The sequence below is a fragment of the Arvicola amphibius genome, chromosome 5 (genome assembly GCF_903992535.2).
Source record: "Arvicola amphibius chromosome 5, mArvAmp1.2, whole genome shotgun sequence".
Taxonomy (NCBI): Eukaryota; Metazoa; Chordata; class Mammalia; order Rodentia; family Cricetidae; genus Arvicola; species Arvicola amphibius.
Window position 1 is genome coordinate 47,671,095 of NC_052051.1, and position 23,191 is coordinate 47,694,285.

A 23,191-nucleotide genomic window follows, 5' to 3' on the forward strand; every position below is an offset into this window, starting at 1 on the left:
CTTTCTGGAGGGGGGCCGAACAGCGAAGCCATCATGTGGAAAATTTCCTTTCTCCTCAGCACAGCCCTTTCCAAGCAAAGGCCCTGGCATTGTGTTCCTGGTGAAAGCCCTCATTCCTGACAGGATTCCATTAGGGTAGAAGAAAAATGCCTGTTTCTGGAAGAGGTTGACTTGGTAAATGTGGAAGGCTGAAGGGCCAGGTGGTGTCTGCCGCTAGGCAATGTCTGGTTTGAAGAAAGGCTCCCGGGTCTCTGGTTTCTTAGAACATCGATACATGGGAAAAACAGTTGCATCTGGCCGGACTTGGTAGCAAAAGAATGTGTGAGAGGGAGGCCCTCTTCCCACATCTGCCCAAGTTCCTCTGCACCTGGGCCAGCACTAATGCCTTGTGGGTGGTATGGTGCTGAGGAAGCTTCCAGAAGCATTTGACCCTCCCAACTCACTGTGATTTCTGTGCATTTGCTCAGCCTGGGTCTCAGACCTGGAAGCTGTGTCCATCATCCTCAGTGGGCCCTGCATTTGGTGCCAGGTGGATGGGAAACAGGAGAGATGTTTGTCATGTCTCCTTAAGGCAAAAGATCACCATCCCACCAGGAGACAGCTCCCCTCCCAGCCATGGTCGCCAGTTCCTGGGCAGCCCTTACCAAAGGTCAGCAGTTTGGGAACAGAAGTGCAAGGCTACATGATAAGCAGGCCCCACTGGCTGCCTGTTGGTTTATTTTTATTTTCAGATGCAGCTTGGTTCTTTTTACTGTTTTCTACGGGCCATGTGTTGTGATGTCAGGTTCTATTTACAGAAATGTCTGTTGTCACCGTTCTAGCCAAGGTCTTAGTCAGGCAAAGTGAGTTGGGCCCAAGGTGGAAGGTTGAACATGGGGAACATTCTGGGCACTCACTGCACCTTGCGAGCCAGGGAAGCTCTACTGTCTTGCTTCAAGGGTAGCAACCTTTTGCCTCCTGAACTGGGGGCAGTGGCAGCTCCCGGGAAGGACTGCTGTCCCATGAGCATCCTTCTTATTTTTCCAGCTTATCCAAGGGAGGTCTGGAGGTCTGGAGGTCTGGAAGGCGGTGGCCTTGAGAGGTTTTAGTCCCAGGGAGGCTCCTGATTTCCCAGATGGAAAACGAATGCTGCCTATCTGGTGTGTCAGAAACTTCATGAGGGGCCAGAACAAAGTGAGGAGGGGTAAATGTCAGATTAGGGCATGATGGTCCAAGTACAGATGTCACTGAGAGACTGACCATTCTACAGTCTGTCATCCTGCATGGAGGCGTAGGTCCTAAAAGTGTCAGGACAAACCTGGTGGGAACAGGGGCCAAAGAGTCTTCACAAGCACTGAGAGAGAAGCTGGAGGGGAAAGTAGAACTGTATTAGAACTGTTTGATTGATTGAGAGAGGGTACGAGTTACCTACATGCTGCTGGGACCGAACTGTTTGATTGAGAGACAGTATGAATTACCTACATGCTGCTGGGGCCAAAACATCCACCAGAAGCAACCAGAGAGAGGAAAGGCTTATGCCTCGTGGCTTTCAAGGGTTTCAGCTCATAGTGGCGGGGAAGCATGGCCGCATTCATGGCTGTGGGAGAGGGTGGTGGCGCATGCTTACATCACAGGAAACCAGGAGCCAGGCTATAACCATTAAAGCCACTCCCCCAAATTCACCAGCTGAGTCTCACTTCCTGAAGGGTTCATAGCTTCCATTAATAGTGCCTTTACCTGGGGAAGAAGGGTTTAAAACATGAGTCTGTAGGTGACATTTTAGGTTTAAACCATAGCAGGGAGGGATTTTAAGCTTGACTGAGAAAGAGGAGGGCCCAGATGCCCTGGTTTGTCTAGGTCAGTCATGGCTTATGATTGTCGTCTAAGCTAAATTTCCCTTTTACTTGCAAAATAAAATATCCAGGTTTGGATGACAGATTCTACAATCATTCTTTTTCAAAAGCGGGGTGGAGTTAGGCACAGAAATGAATCTAGAAAATGAGATGTAAGACATGGGGCACCTGAGTCCACCTGACGGAGCCTGAAGGAGAGAGAGCAGTGGGGAGGGCCAAGTGGATTCTCTCCGAGGTATGTTTGGCATCATAGGCTGTAACCATGTCCAACCTCACATTGGCAGGGTATACACGGGGTCATACGGGGCCTGGTGACAGCTTCAAGACAGAGAAAATCCACCTATCATCCCACCATTTTGAGGCCATTGGAGGGGAAGATTGTGACAGGAGCCTAAAGAGGGGACTGGGATGAGTATAGACTTGCTCAGATGTGAGCTGGGGGAGCCCCAGGGAGTGGTCGGTAGAGCCAGCAGTAGACAGCGTTCTAGGATGGCGACCACCATGACCTGGAAGGACTAACGTAGTCAAGACCCCAAACTGATGAAGAGACAGGGAAGCAAGAGGAGGCAATCAAGCAGCAGCGAGAACAAGTAAGTGATTTGTAGAATCTAGGTATCTTCTCTGCTCTAGCAGTGCTGGGGAAAGGCGGCAAGCCCCTCTCGCCTCCGTCTCTCCACTTAGGGCCCCATTCCCAGCCCTTTCAAGGCTGAAGTGGTAGGAACAGCCCCAGTCAAATCACACTGGCCTTGATCCTACTTGAAGTATGGGGGTCACAGAGTCACAGAGTCACTCTCCTGTCCCATGGCATCCTCAGGTGGGTGAGAAACTCCCTGGTGTGCCAGACCATTTGTCTGTGATCAGAAGAGGCAGGAGGAAGAGGATGCTGACACACAGCTAGTTAGCAGGAGAATGGAGGCCTGATTGATCTCACAGTGGCCAATCTGCATTTGGACCATCATGATCTGGACTAAACAGCTGTCCCTTCATGTTCTGGTGTGTGGTGGAGTTCCTTACACATCTGATAGGACAGAAGAGGATGTGACTGACAAACCAGGAGGACAGAACCCCAAGCCAATCATAACTGTGTCTTGTGTCCATCAAAGCTTGGATTCCTGTATGTGCTCTTATGGTGTTGTGGGGAGGGGGCACTGGGAGCGGGGCTTTTCTGTAGGTCCTCTTACCACTGGCTATGCCAGGGAGCAGCTAAAGGATCCAGAGGTCTTGATTTTCCTTCCCTGCTATCTTATTCTGATCATGGGCAGAGGCTCAGGCTTTGACCATCTGGAGTCCCACCTACCACTTCTGATTCTTTCAGGGGAATTTGAATCTGGCGTGGCTATATGCTTCTCTGTCACTCGTCCTTTACTATCTTCTCAGAACTCCATGTATGGAGCACTTTCACAGGTTAGACTAAAGTACCTGTGAAGTGGGATGCCCTTCTGCATGCTGTGAATATGTTTTATCACCATTGGTTAATAAAGAAGCCCCTTTATGTATTATTATAGCAGGGAAGACTATAGCTAGGTGGGAAATCCAAACAAATACAGGGAGAAAGAAAGCAGAGTCGAGGGAAACACCAGCAGCTACCAGAGAAGCAAGATGTGATGATGTAACAAGCCATGAGCTTTGTGGTAAAATATAGAACAATAGAAATGGGTTAATTTAAAAGTAAGAGCTTGTTAGTACTAAGCCTGAGCCACCTGCCAAACTTCTATAGTTAATATAAGCCTCTGAGTGTTTATTTGGGAACTGGAGGGCAGGAGAGAAACCTCCAGTTACATACCTGTCCTCTGGTTTCAGTAATGGTTGAACAACATGCATGGAAAAGTAGTTTCATCATACCATCATTGGTCCAACCTCCCGACACGTGCGTGCGGGCGTGTGTGTGGTGTGTGCGTGTGTGCGTGCGTGTGTGCGTGCGTGCGTGCATGTGTGTGCGTGCGTGAGTGTGTGCGTGTGTGTGCGTGCATGTGTGCGTGTGTGTGCGTGCGTGTGCACGTGTGTGTGCGTGTGTGTTGAAAGTGCACTACTCCACTACCACAAGCCATACAGTCAAGTTTCCCAAATTTGGGGGAAATTAGAAGGCTCAGAAGATCCCAAGTGCAGTGAATGAGCATTACCCTGGGAACATCACCTTCTTGGCCACAGTTTCTCTCAACAAGTAAACATTTGCAGCTTTGTTGTTGTTGCTTTTGGCCTCCAACAAATTTTCATGAGGTGAAGTAGAATTTTGAAATTTATAAAAGGGAGTAATGAATATGAAGTGTTAAATTGGGGTGGGAGAAGAGAGGGCAGGATAAAGGAGGGAGTGTGGAGAGAGATAAATAACACTAGGGACTTTTCAAAGAATTCATATAGAAACCTGCTCTAGAAGCTTTATCCAAATACATATATATACATATATGTGTGTGAATGTATGTGTGCGTATTCATACATGCACACACACATATGTTCATAAAATGAGTTAAAATAGAATTACTCTAAAATGGGTTAACAATGTCCCTACTAGATTCACTGTCTTACAAATAAAAAGCCCAGTGCCAGGAATAAGTTACTTATTTTGGAGTTGTTGGCCAATGAGGTCACACAAACCTCGAATATTACAGGCTATCTCCAATACTCTTGGTCAACTCCAGAACTCAAGAGTAAGACCTATTGCTAAAGATACAATCACATCTATGAATATGAATTTGGAAAAATCAAGCTGGTACTAACATGGAAGCTGTATCCCTATTGGCTAGATTTTATCATTCTGAAAGTGTCTATGCACACTATTGGAGCAGAAAAGTAATCATTAATGCTATCTAGCTGTGAATCTTGTGAGCTACAGTGATGATTAGCTTGGTAAGACATGTCTGATGGCTTAACAATGGCAGGAACATTAGAGAAGTAACCAACCACTTTCTGATTGGATTTAATCTCTGTTCCATAAATTGAAACCATATTTGGCCTGATAATGGGCCAATGGACTATGGTTACACAGGTCACAGGCAATAGCTAAAAATTTATTATTATTATTATTATTATTATTATTATTATTCTGTTAAATGGATGTACTGTTAATTTGACTCCTAATGACTTATCATTACACATAGATCAATGCACCCTCAACCTTCATCAGAGAAGTTTCTATTTCACTTTTTATTTCATATAGATGGTGATCAACATAGACCCACAACTGGCCAAGGTGCAGAGACTTTGGAAGGCTCAGCCCTGAATGGAACATCTATACTGCACTTCCTCTTTTCAAGGCTCAGAGATCATTGTAGCAGAGGCTACAGAAAGATTGTAAGAACCAGAGAGAGGGTAACTACAATCAAACAGTGTCTTCTGGGCACAGGGGGACAGCTGTACATATGAACTCCCAGTGATTGTGACAGCATGCAAAAGACCTCTGAAAACCCAGACCAAATCCCAGCATGGAGAGGGGAGTTGGGTACAGATCCCTACTGGTCAAAGAGCTACCAACCACTGAGAGCTCTGATAGCTGCTAGGGGAGGAAAATTAGTTGTTTTTTTAAACACGGAGCCCCTCATTGGTTGCCCACATTTCAGTATTAGGTCACACTTCTAGGAATATTTGGGCAGCACAAATTGGACTTGATGGATTTTAATGGGTGGGTAAAGAAGGGGGGCAGATTGGAGAAGAATTGAGAGAGATGAATAAGGTCAAAATACATTGTTGAGATTCTCAGCTACACACACACACACACACACACACACACACAATTTACTACAGATAAACTCCAAAGTACACTAGTGTGAACACACACTGGACAGCTGATCAAGCATGTTCAAACGACCTACTGTTTTTTTACACATATCCACAAAAAATCCTACACATTCCTGTCACACCCACATAGTGGCCTCTCATAGGTGACATGAAAGAAACCTCAATCTCTTGAAGAAAAAGTCACAAAGTAGTTTTGGTAGATATGAACTGAGCACATAATTTTGTTCAGTAAAACTCCTTTGATGAGGCCTGCTCAAATATCTCGAAGATACTGTAAAAACACCACAGACAACTCTCTCAGTTATTGTGGTCATACAGGCTGAAGAGCTGCCAGGGAAGACAAAATACAGAGAGGCACTCACATTCCAGAGCATCTTGAGAAAGCCTGATTTTTATCCCACATTTAAATGTTTGTTTCTAACCAAGTGGACTAGAGAAGCCAGGCCGGCATGAGAAGCAACAGGTGACAGTTTGGGAGGAGGGGCCTTCAATTTGCTGCTTTTACCTACTTGCCTGAAACCAGAAGAAATCTAGAGAGAGACACGAACCTGTAACCAGCAGGATAATTAGAAGTGGGTCTGATGGTTTGGGCTCCTGAGCTTAGTGCTCTGTTCTCTAACCCACACTGCCTCTGAGATTCCCACATAAGTTCCCGGAGAAGCTCGTGGAGCAGGATGGAGGGGAGCCCAGGAGCTTCTCCCTCTGAAGAAGGGTTGGGGTGACCAAGTGAAGAGAAGAGGTGTCAAAAAGCAGATTGGAGAAGACGCCAGAGGCTCTGTGTCTGAACAGTGAATGACGCTGGTTAAAAGGTGAGTGTCGCCGGGAGGTGGTGGCTCATGCCTTTAATCCCAGCACCTGGGAGGCAGAGGCAGGTGGATCTCTGTGAGTTAGAGGCCAGCCTGGTCTACAAGCGCAAGTTTCAGGGCATGCTCCAAAGCTGAAGAGAAATTCTGCCTCGAAAAAACAAAAACAAAAGACAAAATAAAAAACAAAACAAAACAAAATAAAAACCAAACAACAACAACAACAAAGTGAGTGTCTACGACTAAAGGCTGTCTCAAGGTCACAGGAAGCCAACCTGTACTTGAACAGACAGGCTAAGGGATGGAGTTCAGGGCAGGGAATGAAACCAGTGTGGAAGACCTGAGACCAGCAAGAGAGCGCAAGTGTCTGGATCTGTCGTGCCAAGTCATCCTGGACTCAGATGAACCAGGTCTCCCATACCAACCCAACATTTGGAATCAGCAGCCCTTCTTTATTATAAAATAAACATCACTGAAAGTTTTATTTTTAAACAAAAAATAGACAGACCGAAAATATCACACCTTAGGCAAATGAGTTGAAAATCCCTTAGAGTGACATCCTATTTTTTTTCCCACCCATTTCTCAAGTCCAAAGACACCTGGCAAAGAGTCTGTATTTAGGTATAGAAATGCAGCTCCTGGTTCACACGGTTTCCTGGTGGCACAGAATGGAAATGACATCATGGAAACACTGGTGTTCAAGGTCAGTCTGTGCATTGCTAGGTGAAAACAGGAGGCTTAGTCATCAGTGGAAATGTGTCGCCTCTACCCTGATGAGCTGCTCTCTCCTCCAGTTTTTACTAAAATCGTGCAGGCTGCTTGCCTGACCTCTTCGGGATCGCCTAGATGCACAGCCTAAATACAGGTTATACCTCACCTCTGTCCATGCCATCTGGGAGGAAATAAAGTGATTGTTGCTGAGAAGAAAGGGAGCTTGTTTTTACTCAAGGACAAAGAAGCCATGACATGAGTTGACTGTCGCGGTGGTTGACACGAGAGGTCTAATTTGTGTGGCGTTCCCTCTGGTGGCCAAAGGGAAGATGGGGCCAACTGGGAAGGTGTGGGATCCTTTGTCTTAATTAAAAAATATAGTCGGAGACATGGAATTTGGCCAAGTCTCATAAATCTGCTACAAGAATCGAGACTGTCAGATAAGTTTAAATAAAACCAACCAAACCCGCTGAGAATCGCGTAGGCTCCTGCGAGTCGTCGACACCCACTTTCCTGTCACTTCTGTGTTCCACAGACGGTGGTTGTGCTCATTACCCAGCCACCCTCCCGCCAGCCACTGACAGGCATATCCCCATGGAGCACAAAATTCAGAGATGATAAATCTACTCCCGCTTGTGAAACACGGAAACTCTCCTCTGGGCAATCAGAATGCGAGGAGGCTTTAAGGCAATGAGGACTTATCTGATAACCTACCTTCATTAGCAAGGTTTGGTCCTCCCTGTCCGGACAGCGCCTCACGGCCAGCGCAAACTGCTCTAGTGCAACTGGAAGGGAAGAGAGAGAAAGGTGAGTGACCTCCCTGGGGACCTGGGGACTGCCAGCACATCCTTGTGGAACCTCGTGGCTATGGCAGAAACAAATGGCATGTTAGTCATGCTTGCTTAGGGACACGTAGAGTTCCCTGCCTGTCCACTGCATGGGCTGGGATCTGTGTGCAGAGACTTTCCCATGGCCACAAGGCCACTAGAGTCAGCCAACCTCCAGGGAAACCACCAGAAAGTCCTGGGTTCAGCCACTGCATGGGCCACCCTGAGGGACTACACTCTGTCCCTATTCCCGTGACTTCATGGAGGGAATTCCAACTCTGCCTTGGTATCTTTGATGTAGCTCTCGGCCATCCTCTTCCACAGTGAGTTCCATGCACTAGTTCTCTGTGCGGTGAAAACATTACATGGCCCCAAATGTTGACCCAAGTAAGTCCCAGACTCCCCAAGTGTATTTAACCATCTTCCTTCAACCAACCTTCTCTGACAGAATGGTTAAGGAAAACACAAGATGGTTTACAAAAATGCTCTAATGGGTATTTAAATCAGTCTGAATGTCTCTGTGCATGGTACAGTTTCCATAAAGTAACCCCTCCTTCTCTATACCCATGGCCAGTCTCTCATCAAAGTCTGCCGTGTGAGCACCATTTTTTAATCTAAATAAACATGGGAACACAGCCTTTCTTCCTTGCTGTGGTTTTGGCTATATTATTTCACTTCTAAAGATGTCCTGGCATCCCTGGACTTTACTCCTCTTCTGGTGACAGGGACTAAGACTCTAGATGGGTCTAACCCATCTAGAGTGCCCTCTTACTGCTGGACTGAGGGCTGGGTTCACACTGCCAGCCCTTCACTGCTGTTCTGCTGTCAATCATCCCAGACGAGTACTGCATCTGAACCCCACAGGCTCGCCCATCCAACCAGGCAAAGTAACACACTACCCCAGGTTCCATCCTGACCTGCCCAAACCCTATGTGAGTGGGCAGAAGTTTCTGATTTAAACCTGAAATATTGACCAGAGACCTCTGTTTAAATGCTTGGTCCCAGGGTGCAATTTTGGAAGATTCTAGAAATGTTTGGAGTTGGGTCTAGCTGGAGGAAGGAGACCATTAGGGGTGATTCCTGGCTCTGCCTCCCAACCCTACTCTCTGATTCCTGGTCTGTTGTGATGAGAACAGCTCCCACCCTACACTCCTGCCCCTATGGAAAGACCTGCCCTGCCAGCCCTTCCCTGACGTGATAGACTGCAACCCTGACACAGTGAGCAGATGCTTCATTCAGGTGGAATAGCTTCCTGATCTAAAGATCAGTTCTTTGTGTAGCTGTTGGAGTAAGAACATAGAGGGAGGCTTGAAACTCCAGAACATCTGGCTACCTTAATAATTCCATGGGCTTCTTATTATAACTTGCATGCTTCTTGTGAGAGTAGAGAGAAGGGCAAAGTGAGGTCACCTGCTCACAGATGCCGTTGGCCATGTGCTATGGGGACTTCAGGAACCGCTGAAACCTAGGACAGAAGCTATCTCCTTAAGCAGATATTTGTGGCAGTTACCAGAAAAATTCAACTGTGTGCCTATGGCCTGGAATGGATGAGCATTCAATAAAATGTGCCTAAATGTGCCTCCACCTGCTTAGGGCTGAAGAACAATAAACGAATAGCAAGGCAAGACATTGGGGACACTCACTGCAGCAGGGGACTTCCTTACACATGGAGCGGCAGGCAGTGTGAACATTCACACCGTATCATCTTGATTGATTTATTTATGAGTCATGTGCTTTGATCCTCCAAGTTCACAGTAGGAACTGCTGAAAAGCCATCCCTACAGGTTTTCTGTGTAGTCCCCTTGGATACAGAAGAATATTCATATATAAATCTGTGGGGATTTTATTGATTAGCCAGACTGCCAATTAAGAGAGAACTTTGGAGTGATTTTGAGAGACAAAATTCTCTTTCTCTTTCTCTCTGTGTGCATGTGTAATGAATATAATATATATGTTATCTATCTATATATCTCAAAAGATATCTTCACCAGTTATTTGGATTAATCTAAAAGTCATATCCCCATCAAGTATCCAATATCCATTCTGCTGCATCTGTTCAGAGGTTTTAAGTGTCAACAGATGAAGGTAAAATCTTATTTAAAAAAAAACCTCACTTTACAGTACAGAGAGAGCTCATTAGTCAAAAGCCCTTGCTGTTATGGTGGATGACCCAAGTTCGGGTCCTAGCATCCCTGTCTGGTGACTCACAACCACCTGTTGCTCCAGCTCCAGGGATCTGACCCCTCTGGACTCCTCGGGCACCTGCCCACGTGTGGTACACACTCACGCAGAACACACAGATATACCCGACTTGAAAAACAAAGCTAAAAACATTCTTAAAACTTTGCTTGAAATTACCTTGTGGTCTTCTCCCTACTTAACACTTTATGCCACTTTAGGCCAGTATTAAACATGTTAAATTGTCACATCTGTCAGTGGATGTTTCTCTCTTTCCCTTTGCCTCTCAGGTTTCTGAGCAAAAGCCACCACTTTCCAGCCATCGAGCATTATGTCTTCTCTGCAAATAAAAGTCTGCACGTCCCCAGCAGGGAGAGAGGACACGGCGCCATCTCTCCTCTCGGCACTGGGGATCTACGATAAGTTAAAAATGAAGTTTTTATCTCTGGTGATCTATCAAGCTCAAGATCTCACAGAAGATAAACAGATGCTCCAAAGAAAGCATACATCATCTTAATGTTTCATCTGGACACTCTGGGCATCTAAAAAGCACCTATCTCCAACAGCTCCCCTCTACAAACATAATAGTTTCCATGATTTACACATTTAATATTTGTTTTAAGACACACTGAACTGAGAACATGGCAGGAGGGGGCCACCGAAGACAATGGTCAGACTCGAAACACACAGATTATTTATAGACAAAAGCTCGAGGACTGAAAGAAAATCTGGTTGTCAACAGACAGTTGCTTTTGCAATTTTTTTCTGTCTAGTTCATTTTGGTTTTTGTGTGGGTGGCTCATGTGAACTCAAAGGTTATTTGCTAAGTGTTTTGGAGACTAGAATATGCTGCCCTTTAAAACTCATGCTTAAGCGTGTGCTCCTGGCAAATATGTCTAACTTTACAGCGCACGATGGGGTAATGGTTTTTTTTTTTTTAACATAACATCATATCCAGAATTGCCATGGTAAGACAAAGAGTTTCTGCATGTCTATTTTTATTGGTGGTGTAGAAATCTCAATCTTTTTTTAAAAAAGATTTTGAGTGCATTGCACATGTATTTGTTCATGACTGCATGCACATTGCAGCCAGAGGTTATGTTAGGTGTCTTTTTCTATTACTTACACCTTATTTGTTTTTGTTCCTAAACTTGGAGCTCACTGATGGAGCTAGACTGGCTGACCAAGGGACCCTGGAATTCCGCCTGTCCCCTTAAGGTCTTATTCTCAAACCCGATGGTGATGGAGACAAAACAACCGATTTTGTTTTACTCTTTCACATTTCCTTCCATCAACATGGATACTAATGAATACTGATTATCTTGAGATGACTTGGTGTTCCCCCCCCCCCCCAATATATTTACTTATATTCAGGTCAGAATGCTGACACAGATCTTTGCCATTTACTGTACAAGGTAAAAATTTTAAATCACACGGTGGAAAACAAGGGGACAGGAGCATATTTCAAAGCCAGGGAGGGCAGGTTTCTGTTGCCTTTTCAGTGGTTCTGAGCAGCCCGAAACCATATGACCCAGATGTACCGCCCCTCAGCGTGTGTACAAAGGGTTCCACAGATACTTGCTCAGCCTTATGCATTGCTGCTCTGTTCACAATAGCTAGGAAACGGAAACAACCTAGATGTCCTTCAACAGATGAACACGAAAATTCCATGCACACTATGGAATATGACTCAGCAGTAAAGGAAAACGAAATTATGAACTTTGCAGCTACACGGATGGAACTAGAAAAGAGCACAGTGAACAAGGTAGCCCAGACCGAGAAAGACAAACACCATGTGTTCTTTCTTATCTGGAGCTCCAAGCCTTCAGATGTGCATGCATAGCCTGGAGTAACAGCAAAACACAGAAAAATCATAAGGGACCACTGGCGTGGAGGGGCCTGAGGGACAAGGGAGAGGAGACTAGCAGAGAGCAAGTGGTGTGAGCAGGGAAATGAGGAAAGAGGGTTTCTAGTCAGGGAGGGACGGGAAGGCAAAACAGCAGTAAAGATGGCTGGGAAAAAGTCAGAAGGAACCATAGCGTTAACTATCTACCTAAAACCGAGTCATTGTCAAAGTAAACATACGTAATTTAAATGAAAATCTCCCACCTAGGCTGACAATGCTCCCTCCAAGAGCCAAAGACCATCTAACAGAACCCCCACCCCCATCAGGCACGAGAAACCTGCTTTTGGGCTGTTGGTCAGGACTGTCCAACATTACAGACTATTTATTGCCTTTGGTTTCCGCCCAGATGTGGAAGGCAAATACGTCTTGCTCTGGACACCATGCACTTCAGACATAGGGCCCAGATGTCCCTGAGCTGGAACTGACCTGAAATCCTGAAAGAGGATTTCAGAAGGCGCCACAAAAACTTCCAAAGGAAGGAAGGAAGCAGCGCTCTACCAAGCTTTAACACGGATGAAGCTTACCAATGGCAACCTAACATGGTACTCCAAAGGTGCCATAGTGGCACGCGTACCTTGGCAGTTACCAGCAGCTCCCTAAGAGAACCTAAGACCCACTCAACAAGAGGGAGATCATGTCTGATACTGGGAACCAGACAACTACCCAGATCCAATCATCACCTTCCTAAACCAGCGCAACCCTTAGCTTCATGGTAAATATCTTCCCTCATTCCCACAGACAGCCATGGTCTCCACCTTCATCAAGGAAACTTCTCTTTGCAGCAGAGATCATTACAGAAAACCACAAGCAATCAAAATGTACACTCCTTTCATAGCGTGTGTGCGCGCACACCACATGTATGGAGGTGCCTTTTTGTAGAGGTGCAAAGAGGGCGTTGGATCCCCTGGGACTGGAGTTACAGGTAGTTGTGAGCTGCCACGTGGGTGTGGGGAGCTGAACCCGAGCCCTCTGGGAGAGCAGCGAGTGCTTTTCAGCGCTAGCCATCTCCAGGCCTTCATCACGCTCTTTTTGAAGACCACAAAGTGCCTTGTGCTCCCATTTAGGATGGATTCCATGACAGGGGCTCACCCTGGACCTTCACCGTCATGGCTCTCCCTGTCGAATGTGTGTGATGAGACCGTGGGCTCTTGCTCTTTTCTACCATATTGTCACCGACTGGGTTTTTCTGATTTCAAGTGGGAGAGACCCAGAGGCCCAGGACTTCCTGGGATCTTGTCGAGTATGTAACTGTGTCTCTAGCCCGCCATTGTAGACTCTGTAAAGTGTGGACCCTCCATCCTCAGAAGCACCTTTTGCTCAAAGAATACATTCACGGGTTGAGTTGAATGTCTGACTGAGAAAGGGAAGACCAAACTGGTGCATCCCTTCCTTTCCTGGGGCCACTTGAATTTCACTGGTATGATGGTTAGTGTTACTTGCCAACTAGACAAAATCCAGTGCTCTCTGCGAGGTGAGCCTCGGGGAATCCCTCTGCGGAATTATCTTAATTAGGGCAGGTGAGGTGGACAATCCTCTCACTGCAGCTGGGATCCTGGGCTGTAGAGGCAAAGAGGCAGAGCTGAGTGGCAGCTTGGGTTCATTCCCTCTGCTTCTCAACTGTGGATATATGGGATGCAGTCAGCTGCTTCAAGCTCCTGCTGCCTTGACTTCAACACCGCGATGGCTTGGGCTCTTGAACTCCAAGCGGGAATAAACCGTTCTCCCTTGAGCTGTGTTAGTCAGGGTATTTCATCAACAGCGGATGAAAAGAAACCAAGACACATGGAATCTGTAGAGGCCACTCTGACAAAGTTTGTGCTACCAAATCGATAGAGCCAGTGGCAAGAGAAAGAATGCACTGTCCCAGCTGGCACGGGGCCTCGCGCTCTTCCTTCAGACACACCTCTCCACCCTTCACCCTCCAGCAGGAACAAAACATCGCGCAAACCCGTTATTCAAACAGTAAGATGAACTCAGAACCTCTGGCTCTAACAAAAGACAGTAGCTGAAAGGGTTGACCGTGGCCACTTCAGTAGTGGTAAAGGATGGTAAGTGCCTAGACCCACACAGGATTTCCAGATGAAGAGGTGGCATTCAGTGCCTCCGTAACGTTGGAGGTGGCAATTTTATTTTCATAATTTTGTAGAAAACGATGCAAGCTCAAGCTAAACAAGGCAAAGGCAATTTTTCCAAAGACTAACCCAATTCCCAACTGAGAGGAAAGTGCTAGCCCCATGAAGAATATTGGAATCAGCACTAAAAGGCAAAACACGACACGCTGTTTTAAATAATGCATGCGATCATGTTTTTATTAACAAAGAAAGCCTCGTTTCAAAACACACACGTCCTTGAAAGGAATCTGAAATTAATTCTCAGTAGGCAGAACCCCACGGCATTCTGTGTTCTAATTATAATTACAACCTGCCCTTAACACGGACATTCAAAATTATCAGGCGCTTTATTAAGAAGTAGAAAGGGGCTTCCTGCTACATGAAGCTCACAGGCTTTGAGAGATGTCACAGACAGTTCTGCACAGAGCTGGGAAGCATGGATACTGCCATTTCTTTAATGACTGCTTGTTTTCTTTTTTTACCTGGAATGGGCACACCCTTAGGGGCTTAGATACCATGAGGTTTCAGAGATGCTCTTTCTGGGGCAAGATAAATATGCGCCTCACAGAAAAATATCAATTCATCACTGTAATGGATACGTCCCACTACAGAAGCCACTGGAGACTGCTTAACATTTCTATCTCAAGCCTAGTTTTCCCTAGTCTTCAGGTGACAAACTGATCCTAATGCCAGAAGGCTTTTCTCCCCATTTGTTCCTAATAAAACTGGCTCGATTCTGAGTTCATTTCCACCTGGGGAGATGTTAAGGTCTGAGCTTTAACAGACTGATTCCCCTCTCCCCTTCTGCGTGTTCCTCCTTCAAAAGTGTCCGCAGGCAATATCTGTGCAGGTCAGCAAAGACCGGTGGGCTCCCTGAGCTCTTGTCCCTTCCCCTGGAGACCTCTGCTGGAGAGCGACTGGATGTGAACGCACAACATCTGGGCTAGATCTTCTGGTTGTCCCAGCTCAGTGCTCTCCTATCCTTAGGACGTGCTACATGTCTGTGTGCTCAAACCTTTGCATTGCATGCGTTGGTTTTGTGTGATGGAGGCACCATGAGCACACTTGTGTATGCAGAGGCCAGAGCAGGATGTTGGGTGTCCTGCTTCATTGTTCCCCACTTTATTTCCTGAAGACAGGGCCTCTCAATGAGTGTGGAGATAGGCTAGCAGCCTGCAAACCCCGGTGATCTTCTTATCACTGCCCACCAAGGTGCTGGGAGTGCAGGGATGTGCAGCCACACCTGGCTGCACAGATCCTCGTGTGTGCAGTAAGCAGTCTGACCCATGGAGACAATCTCCCCGGCTCCTAAACCTTTACACTACAGATAGAGTTTTCTATTTCAAATAATTCCTGAGTTCCCCAAATACTAGCTTCAAATCAATTTTTTTATACACCTAAGAACTTTGTATCTAATCTTAAACCTGAGGGTAATTTTCTGAAAATAATCACTTTTTTATTATTTATTAACCAATTGACAGTTCAAAATTGTTGAAGTGACAGCAAATCTCTGATGCTTCTTCCTGGCATTCAGACCTCAAACTTTACCACTCAGCTTGTTGAACTTCCTCTTCAGGAACAAGATCTACTTCAATTATATATGATAGTGGTTAACAACATTTGTTTTTCTTTTCATTATGAGGAATGAGTCAGACACTGAGACAAGAACCTTGGGGGATCAACTGGGTTCATCTTTGCCATAGCTCACAGTCTTTGTAAACGAAGCTCAGAGAGGTTGCAGCCACAGAGCTGGTAGAAGGACAACCAGGACATGAACTCAGATAACCAGCTCCTGGGGCCTGTGTGCACTGTCCACACACCAAGCTCGGCTATACTTGGAATGTGTGACATCACCGGAAGAGTCACAGTCCTCCTAAGGTGAACCATCTGGTTCCAGATGGAAAGCTGACAGGTGGTTATTGGAAGATGTGCTTGTATTTCAAAAGTATGTCAAAGGCTCCCTGTGCCTTCACCTTAGAACCAGGTTTTGGGATGGACAGTATCTGTGGTCAGTACAATGGAGCCCAAAGGGAAGACCCCCAGGACCTGGACCTTAGTCCTCCAAGAATGAGTCCGGTACTAGTTACCTGCCACGGACGAAGAGGTCAAAGACACACCTGCCTTCAACTAGGGTGTGTGTGTGTGTGGGGGGGGGGATTTGTGTTCCAATGTGTTTCTGCCTATTCACCAAATATGGAAAACAAACAAAACCTCCAATAGAAGAAGATAGTTTACTCAGATTTCTTAAGTAAATTAGTCTGGAGTCAAGGCTACCAAGACAGCGCAGGGACATAGACAGCCTGTAACCTCAGAATCCTTGGCAGTAGACAGTGGATTCTCAGGTCTGCAGTCATGAAGGCATGCACTATGCAGATGGCATGACCTGAGGCACCCTCGGTTACTACTTAGTTGCACGTTGCTTTCTGCCTGTGTGAGGGATGGCTTGTAGACCCCTGCAGCTGGGTTTTGACATGATGAATGAACCGGCATTCCGGTTTCTATCGGTCATTTCCAAGTTCAGTTACTATGAATCAGTCTCTCCACAGCCAACACACTTCAGGGTATACAGACAAAATTTCTGGATTTCCAAATGAGGGAATCCAATCTTGCCTCTTAGTAACTCACAGAGATGTTGATGCTTCTCCCATTCCCCATCTTCTCTGTCCCTACCTTGCTCCTCCTCCTTGTCCCAAAGAGCAGAAGGTAGACTCCAAACAGAATCAGGGATGCTGATACAGCACTAGTTATTCTGGGGTTGGGTCACTGTGTGCAAAGGCCACCCTGAGGTGGCCCTCCTGTGGGCCACCTGCTTCCTTTCTCTGTGAAGAACTTGTGTCCCGGACACATCCTCATTCCAGCCTGCGCTCACTAGCCCTGAAGGATGACACTCACTCTAACACACAGGGCTCCCAGAGCTGGGAGAGAAGCAGCCAAGCTTCATTTGAGCTGAAACCATTCCCTCTAGTTCAGCTCTGAGTGGCGATGCTGGGCATCCCTGAAGCTACTAGAACATAGCACAGAACCCACAGCATATTCTTGGGTTTTTTTGTTTTTGTTTTTGTTTTTTTGTTTTTTGGCACATGCTGGTTGGAGAGAGAGAGAGAGAGAGAGAGAGAGAGAGAGAGAGAGAGAGAGAGAGAGAGAGAGAGAGAGAGAGAGAGAGAGAGGTGGGCAGGCTGGAAGTTTGGTCAAACATATTCATTCCTTGGTTGTTGGCCACAATACCTTGCCCTGCCTTTTAACAGACCCACAGGAGAGAAGCACCAGGAGCCAGGCCCCTGCAGCCATGCTGGGGGACCAGCCTGGCCCTGCTCTATATAACCATCAGTGGCCCCATGTGATAGAAGTCTCCCACACAGCCAGCATGCTCCGTGAGAGCCTGGCCTTTCTCTTTTAATACCTTTCCCTCACACAGTGACATCATGTTGTAAATGAGATGGTTTTCAATATTAAATAATTCCACTGACATGAAGTTGTGGATCCAAACATTTTTTTCATTTTCTTGTATTATTTTAGTCTCTTTAGACCAAAATGAGTATTCTTAGTCTCAGCGTTATGTACGTACTGGACTGTAGGAGACCGGCCTGTAATGCAGAGGACATTTAATGCTATTCTAGCCTCTACCTACCATCCACCAATAACAGTGGATGCATCCAACATTCCAGACACCTTCAAACACGGCCAAACCTCCCTTGAGGGTAAAACTGTCTTGGGTTGGGAACCAGGGACTTGGATTGACACAGCCGCCTCAATTGAGGACTAGGTTTAAGCAGCTCTGACAGTGGTCAGATCGCTTCAAACAGGGGCCTTTTATCAGGCTCGCCTTTGTTTTGTATCTATAGCTGCCCCCACCCCCTGTTTATTTGTTCAGCAGTTCCAGCTGTTGTTGGACAAGGGCCTGGGGGAACTGATCTACAAACTAGTGCCTCTCTGGCTAGTGCGTCCTGGTGGGCTGTCTGCCTGGGCAGTTTTCCTAATCAGTAGGGAGCTGAGCTACAACAGTCTCTTGAAGGTACTTGGAGCCCTAAGTCTAGCAGGAGGCTCAGACTGGGGGCAAGACTTCCCTTCTACAGAGTTATGATCCCTTGTGGCCTTCAGGGCCATGAGTCACCCAACCATGAACGTTCAACAAGAGCCAGCTCACCTCTGTGGATGTGTGCCAGAGACAGTAAGGTGACATGGTGCATGCAGGAGTTCCAGGCACTGAAGAAATCCCCTTTCTTGGTTACCACCTGGCAAGGGATGGGAGAAAATATCCATGAGGAATATTTGAAGAAAAGTGAACTTGAAAATTTCCTTTTTATTTTCTTGGGGTTTTTTTTGGGGGGGGGGGGGCAGTGTGGGTATTGGAGAGAGAGGGAGGTGCTGGGGCCTCTGGCATACAAACCAAGTACTCTACTATGGACTGAGTGACACTACCCAATAGCATCCTCTTCTAATTTTATATCCCAAGACAGAACCTCACTGAGTTTTCTGTGGTGGGCTTAAACTAGTGATCCTCCTGCCTGAGCCCTCCAAGTACCCAGGCTTAGAGGCCTTTACCACCAACCCAGCAAATATCTGAACGGTCCATACAACATAAACATGGGCATTGCACAGTCTCTGAGAGGCTGGCTGCATGACCTGTGAGAGCAACTTGTGAGCAGAATGAATGTCCTGGTGGTGTTCAGGAAGTCTGGTCTGTGTGTGTGTGTGCGTGCACGCATGTGTGTGTGTATGTGTGTTTATGAGTGTTCATGTATGTATGCATATGCATGCATGCATGTATTATGCATGTGTGTACATGTGTGTGCATGTGTGTTTATGAGTGTTCATGTATTGTATGTATGTGTACACGAGTATGTGCATGTATGCATGTGTGTATATGTATGCGTGTGTATGTATGTGTGCATGAGTGTGTGCATGTATGCATGTGTGTATATGTATGCGTGTGTGTATGTGTGCATGTGTATATATGAGTGTTCATGTATGTGTGTGTATGTGCATATGTGTGCATAAGTGTGTGTGTGTATGTTAAGTCCTCACACATCAGGTATGGTGTCTAGTTATACCTGATACCTAGGGGGCAACACATGTTCAAGGAGAAATTTGAGGTGGGCCTGGTGGTAAAGGCCTATAATTTCGCTTGCTCAGGAAGCATATATACAATGAACTATGTCCATTTAGCAAATAATAGTAGTAGGTTCAGCCATGGGTGACAAACTGACTGTTGAGGTGCAGTATTCAGTGTGAGCTGCCCTCTCTGTCCTTGCTTCCACTGCCATCGGGTGCTTCCTTTTGCGTTCAGTGTCTGGTCCACATGAGAAATGAACAGAGTCATGGAGACAGGAGCCACAGCCTGTCCATGTGCATTACTTCACTGGTACCCACCAAGTAGCATCATTCAAGTGAGTCACCCTGCGGGTTTCCTGGGCATGGAGCCCGAGGCACCTCTTATCTAACCAGAGACCTGAGTTAAATTTGGAGCTGCTGACCTTTACTTTGTTCCTCCTTCTCTTTCTTTGTTTCAAGACTGAATGATTTGATATTAAACTTTTAGTGACTTTGTGTGTGTTCTCAAGGAACTAAGACTCAAACAGAAAGTTACACTTGATGTATCAACTTCCCATTTGTGTCACCCCCAAGCTGACGGGCCTCTTAGTTGGAAAGTAACCAACTTTGCGGTGGCTTCGCCTCTTCAGGGCTTGGAGCTCTCTCTGTCAGATGCCTCCTCTAATAGTGCTTTGTGCGCTAGCGGAAAAACAGATCTGCAGAGAGCCTCTGCCATGTATAATTCAATATGAGGACCCAGGGCAGTGGGCACAGTCAGGAGAGCCATGTCACATGACTCTCCAGCTCCACATCGAGCAGGGCATCATGACAGTCAGGGGAATGGACAGACAGTGTCGGCACGGATGCTTCCGGAATCGGTATCTCCCTGGACAGGTGTCACTGTTCTAACTGAAAAGGCGGGGCAGAGACTGGTGACTCTCTTGACCCTGTGGTGGGACATTCACGGAAACTCTGGCAGTTGCTGCAAGTTCCCGAAGAAAGTCTGGAAACAGCTCTCATCTATTGCCTTACAGGATAATGTCAGGGCTTGGCTCTCCTGAAGAGCACATGCAAGGCGGCAGGAAGAACAAGCCACCATGCAGATGGCCCAAACAGAGTGACATGGGAGAAAGCTTTTCGCTGGTCTGACCAGCAGAAAACCAGAGACAGCTAACTGACTGGAAAGGCCCTGGAGATGTCTTTGCCTCCTCAAAAAGCACGAGAAAAAGGGGAAAGAGGACGATCCAGGGAGCAGCGGGTCCTCCAAGGCCCCTAGATGCTGGCATCAGCTCTCACTGCCCACAGGTGTAACAGCTTGTCTGCAATGCGGGAGTGTAGAAGAGTCTTTACTGCACTAGCAATGTTACAATACAAAGGAAATCAACCCTCCTCCTAAACACCTTTGGAGGGGGGGCGGGTTTAAGACTTTTAAAGGGACAGTTGTCCTTTATGTACGGCCGTAAATAGCTACTGGAAACCTGAGTTTAAACTAGGCACATCCAAAGTGAGTCCTTAAAATGTACCAGGCAGCAGGCACTGTTTTAAGCATTTAATTTTATTTGATCACTTATTCAATCTTCAGAAGCCTTCGATATTTGCTGATATTTTCATGTCACAGGCTGAAATCATGACCTAGAAAGGCTGAACGATTAGCCTAACATTGCAGAGTGGAGTTGGAACTGGACAAACAGACTCCAAAACTCCTGCCCTGCCTCCCAATGGAGCAAGGGAAAGTACCTGAAGCCCTACCCCTCCCACTTGTAGGGCTCATGTTACCACAGGTGACCACACCTGTAAATAGCAGGCTGTCCTTCAAGTGTCTAATGAAAAGACACACTCATAGCACAATCAACATATAGAGCAACAACAGACACGGAGAAAGGCCTTCTTGGCACTAGATGAGCATACCCATTCCCCTTTTGTTTCTAGAATGGATCTCAGCTATAGTGCTAAAAACCATTCCTTATAGATGATCCATAATAAAAACACCCTCAGCTAACATTATATTTAATGGTGAAAGAATAAATGTATTTTTTTCCTTCCGGAAAGGATGGCATTCTTCTTCACATGGAGCTAGAGGAGCTAGACAGGGTAATAAGGCAAGAAAAAGAAATGAAAGCAATAAGTCTTATATTAAAAAATACATGTTCATCTATAAAGAAATGCCAAGGAATATATAATAAAGGTCCTAGACCTTAAAAGTGAATTAAGAAAGTCACAAGGTTCAAGAGTAATACTTTAAAAATCAACCCTGTGTCTATATTCCAGCCATGAACAATTGAAAATGTGAAATAAAAATCCCATTATGGGGTCAGAGAGACAGACAGCTAAGTCATTAAGAGGACTTGCTCCTCTCTCAGGGAATCCAAATTCAGATCTTTGTACCTATACTGGGAAGCTCACAACAGCCTGTAACTCTGGTTCTGGGAGATCCATCACCCTCTTCTGGCCTCCACAGGTACTACATGCATGTGGTATACACACAGGCACATATACATAAATGAAAATAAAATAAATCTTTAAAAAAATATCATGGCAACATCAGAAACATTAAACACTTATAAAACATGTAAAATTTATACACAAAATCCAAAAGATATTGCACAGAGAAATTTACAAAGTCCCCTAAAGGAAAGGTGGAGCTACTGTGTTCACAGGTGGGAAACCTTTGTTCACTGCAAGGTCACTTCTTCCACGCCCATCAAAATTCCAGCAGACTTTTGGCTTTTGTAGAAATTTGTGAGGTGGCTACAAAGGTTACAGAGGACAACAGAAGACCTAGAAGAGCCAAAGGCAGTTTTGAGGGGAAAAAAAAAAACCCTTGGAAGTCACGTGATCTGATTGAAAGACTTTGATAAAGCTACAGTAAACACAGTGGTGTGTGATTGGGATAAGGATAGAGATACAGAGGAATGGGACAAGGCAGGGAGTCCAGGAATACAGCCACACACCTACGGTTGAAGACGGGAAAGAAACAAATTCTACCAGGATAAGTGCACATCCACATACAAACCCAAACAAACCTCAACTTTTACTTCACACTCTGTGCCAAAGCGAGGGGCCAGCCTGAATGTTAGAGCTAAGCTCATAAGGATTTAGAAACCACTGGAGGAGAACCTTAGCCACATTGTGTTAGACAGAAAGCCCAGGAGCTATGATACGAAAAGCTTGAATAAGTTCTTTCCTCTTGCAGCACACTGCTCTAAAAGGTCAGGTAATGGATCAGCAGAAATGTTTGCAAAGTACATGTATGACGGGCTTTTACAAAGCTACCTAAGCACAGGCATAAATACAAGGACAGCAACAGAAATGCGTGGGAAAGGAAGCACAGACATAAAACACACCGTGCCGTGAAAAAGAAAAACCCACTTAAACACATGGCAAAAACCTGTGAGCAGACTCCTCACCCATCTGTATCTGACATGGAAAATAAACACACAAAGATGGTTTGAGAAATGCAAATCAAGACCACAGTGGGATGCCACTTCACACCCACTATGGCAACGATGAGTAAGACTGGCAATCTGAGGGTGAACCAAGATGCCTGGCAGCCGGCGATCATTGCTGGTAGGTACAAGATGCCGTGGCCACTTTGGAAACAGTCTGGTAGTTCCTTAAGAAATTCAGCACGCAGCCACCAGGGAAGCCAGTGGTTCCACTCTGAGGTGTTTACAGAGATGAGTCAAAGACAGCTGTCTATGTAAAGAGTTGTAAGAAAATGTTCATTAAAGCTTTATTCATAATCACCAAACAGGTATCAATCAATAGGTCCAGCAATCCGTTACTAGGCAAATAGACTGTATAGACCCTTATAAAGAAATACTATTCTGTAGCAAAAAGGAACAGCCACACACACAGAGCCACAGCTGCATGATCTCAGGAGCACTTTGCAAAGTGGCAGAAGCCAGAATCAAAAGGCTTATTATTGTGTTTGCAATAAATTATGCAAAGTGAAGAAGCAAGCAATGGTTCCATGAGTAGATAGCAAAGAAAAGATCAGAATTTTCCAGGACCTGTTTGGGAGGAGAGATTGACAGATGACAGAGTGGCTTGAAGGGGC

At 45.9% G+C, this 23,191-nt stretch overlaps 1 protein-coding gene and 1 pseudogene across 1 annotated transcript in view; both read right to left on the reverse strand.

The window, feature by feature from the left end:
• Positions 1-23,191, reverse strand: part of Acoxl (acyl-CoA oxidase like) — a 257,337-nt gene that overhangs the window by 34,649 nt on the left and 199,497 nt on the right. Inside the window, exons 15-16 of the mRNA XM_038330539.1 lie at positions 18,245-18,332; positions 7,793-7,863 (exon numbers count right to left, since the gene is read on the reverse strand). Coding sequence (XP_038186467.1) covers positions 7,793-7,863; positions 18,245-18,332 — 159 coding nt within the window. The remainder of the gene's footprint in view (positions 1-7,792; positions 7,864-18,244; positions 18,333-23,191) is intronic.
• Positions 3,850-4,001, reverse strand: LOC119815989 (annotated as a pseudogene).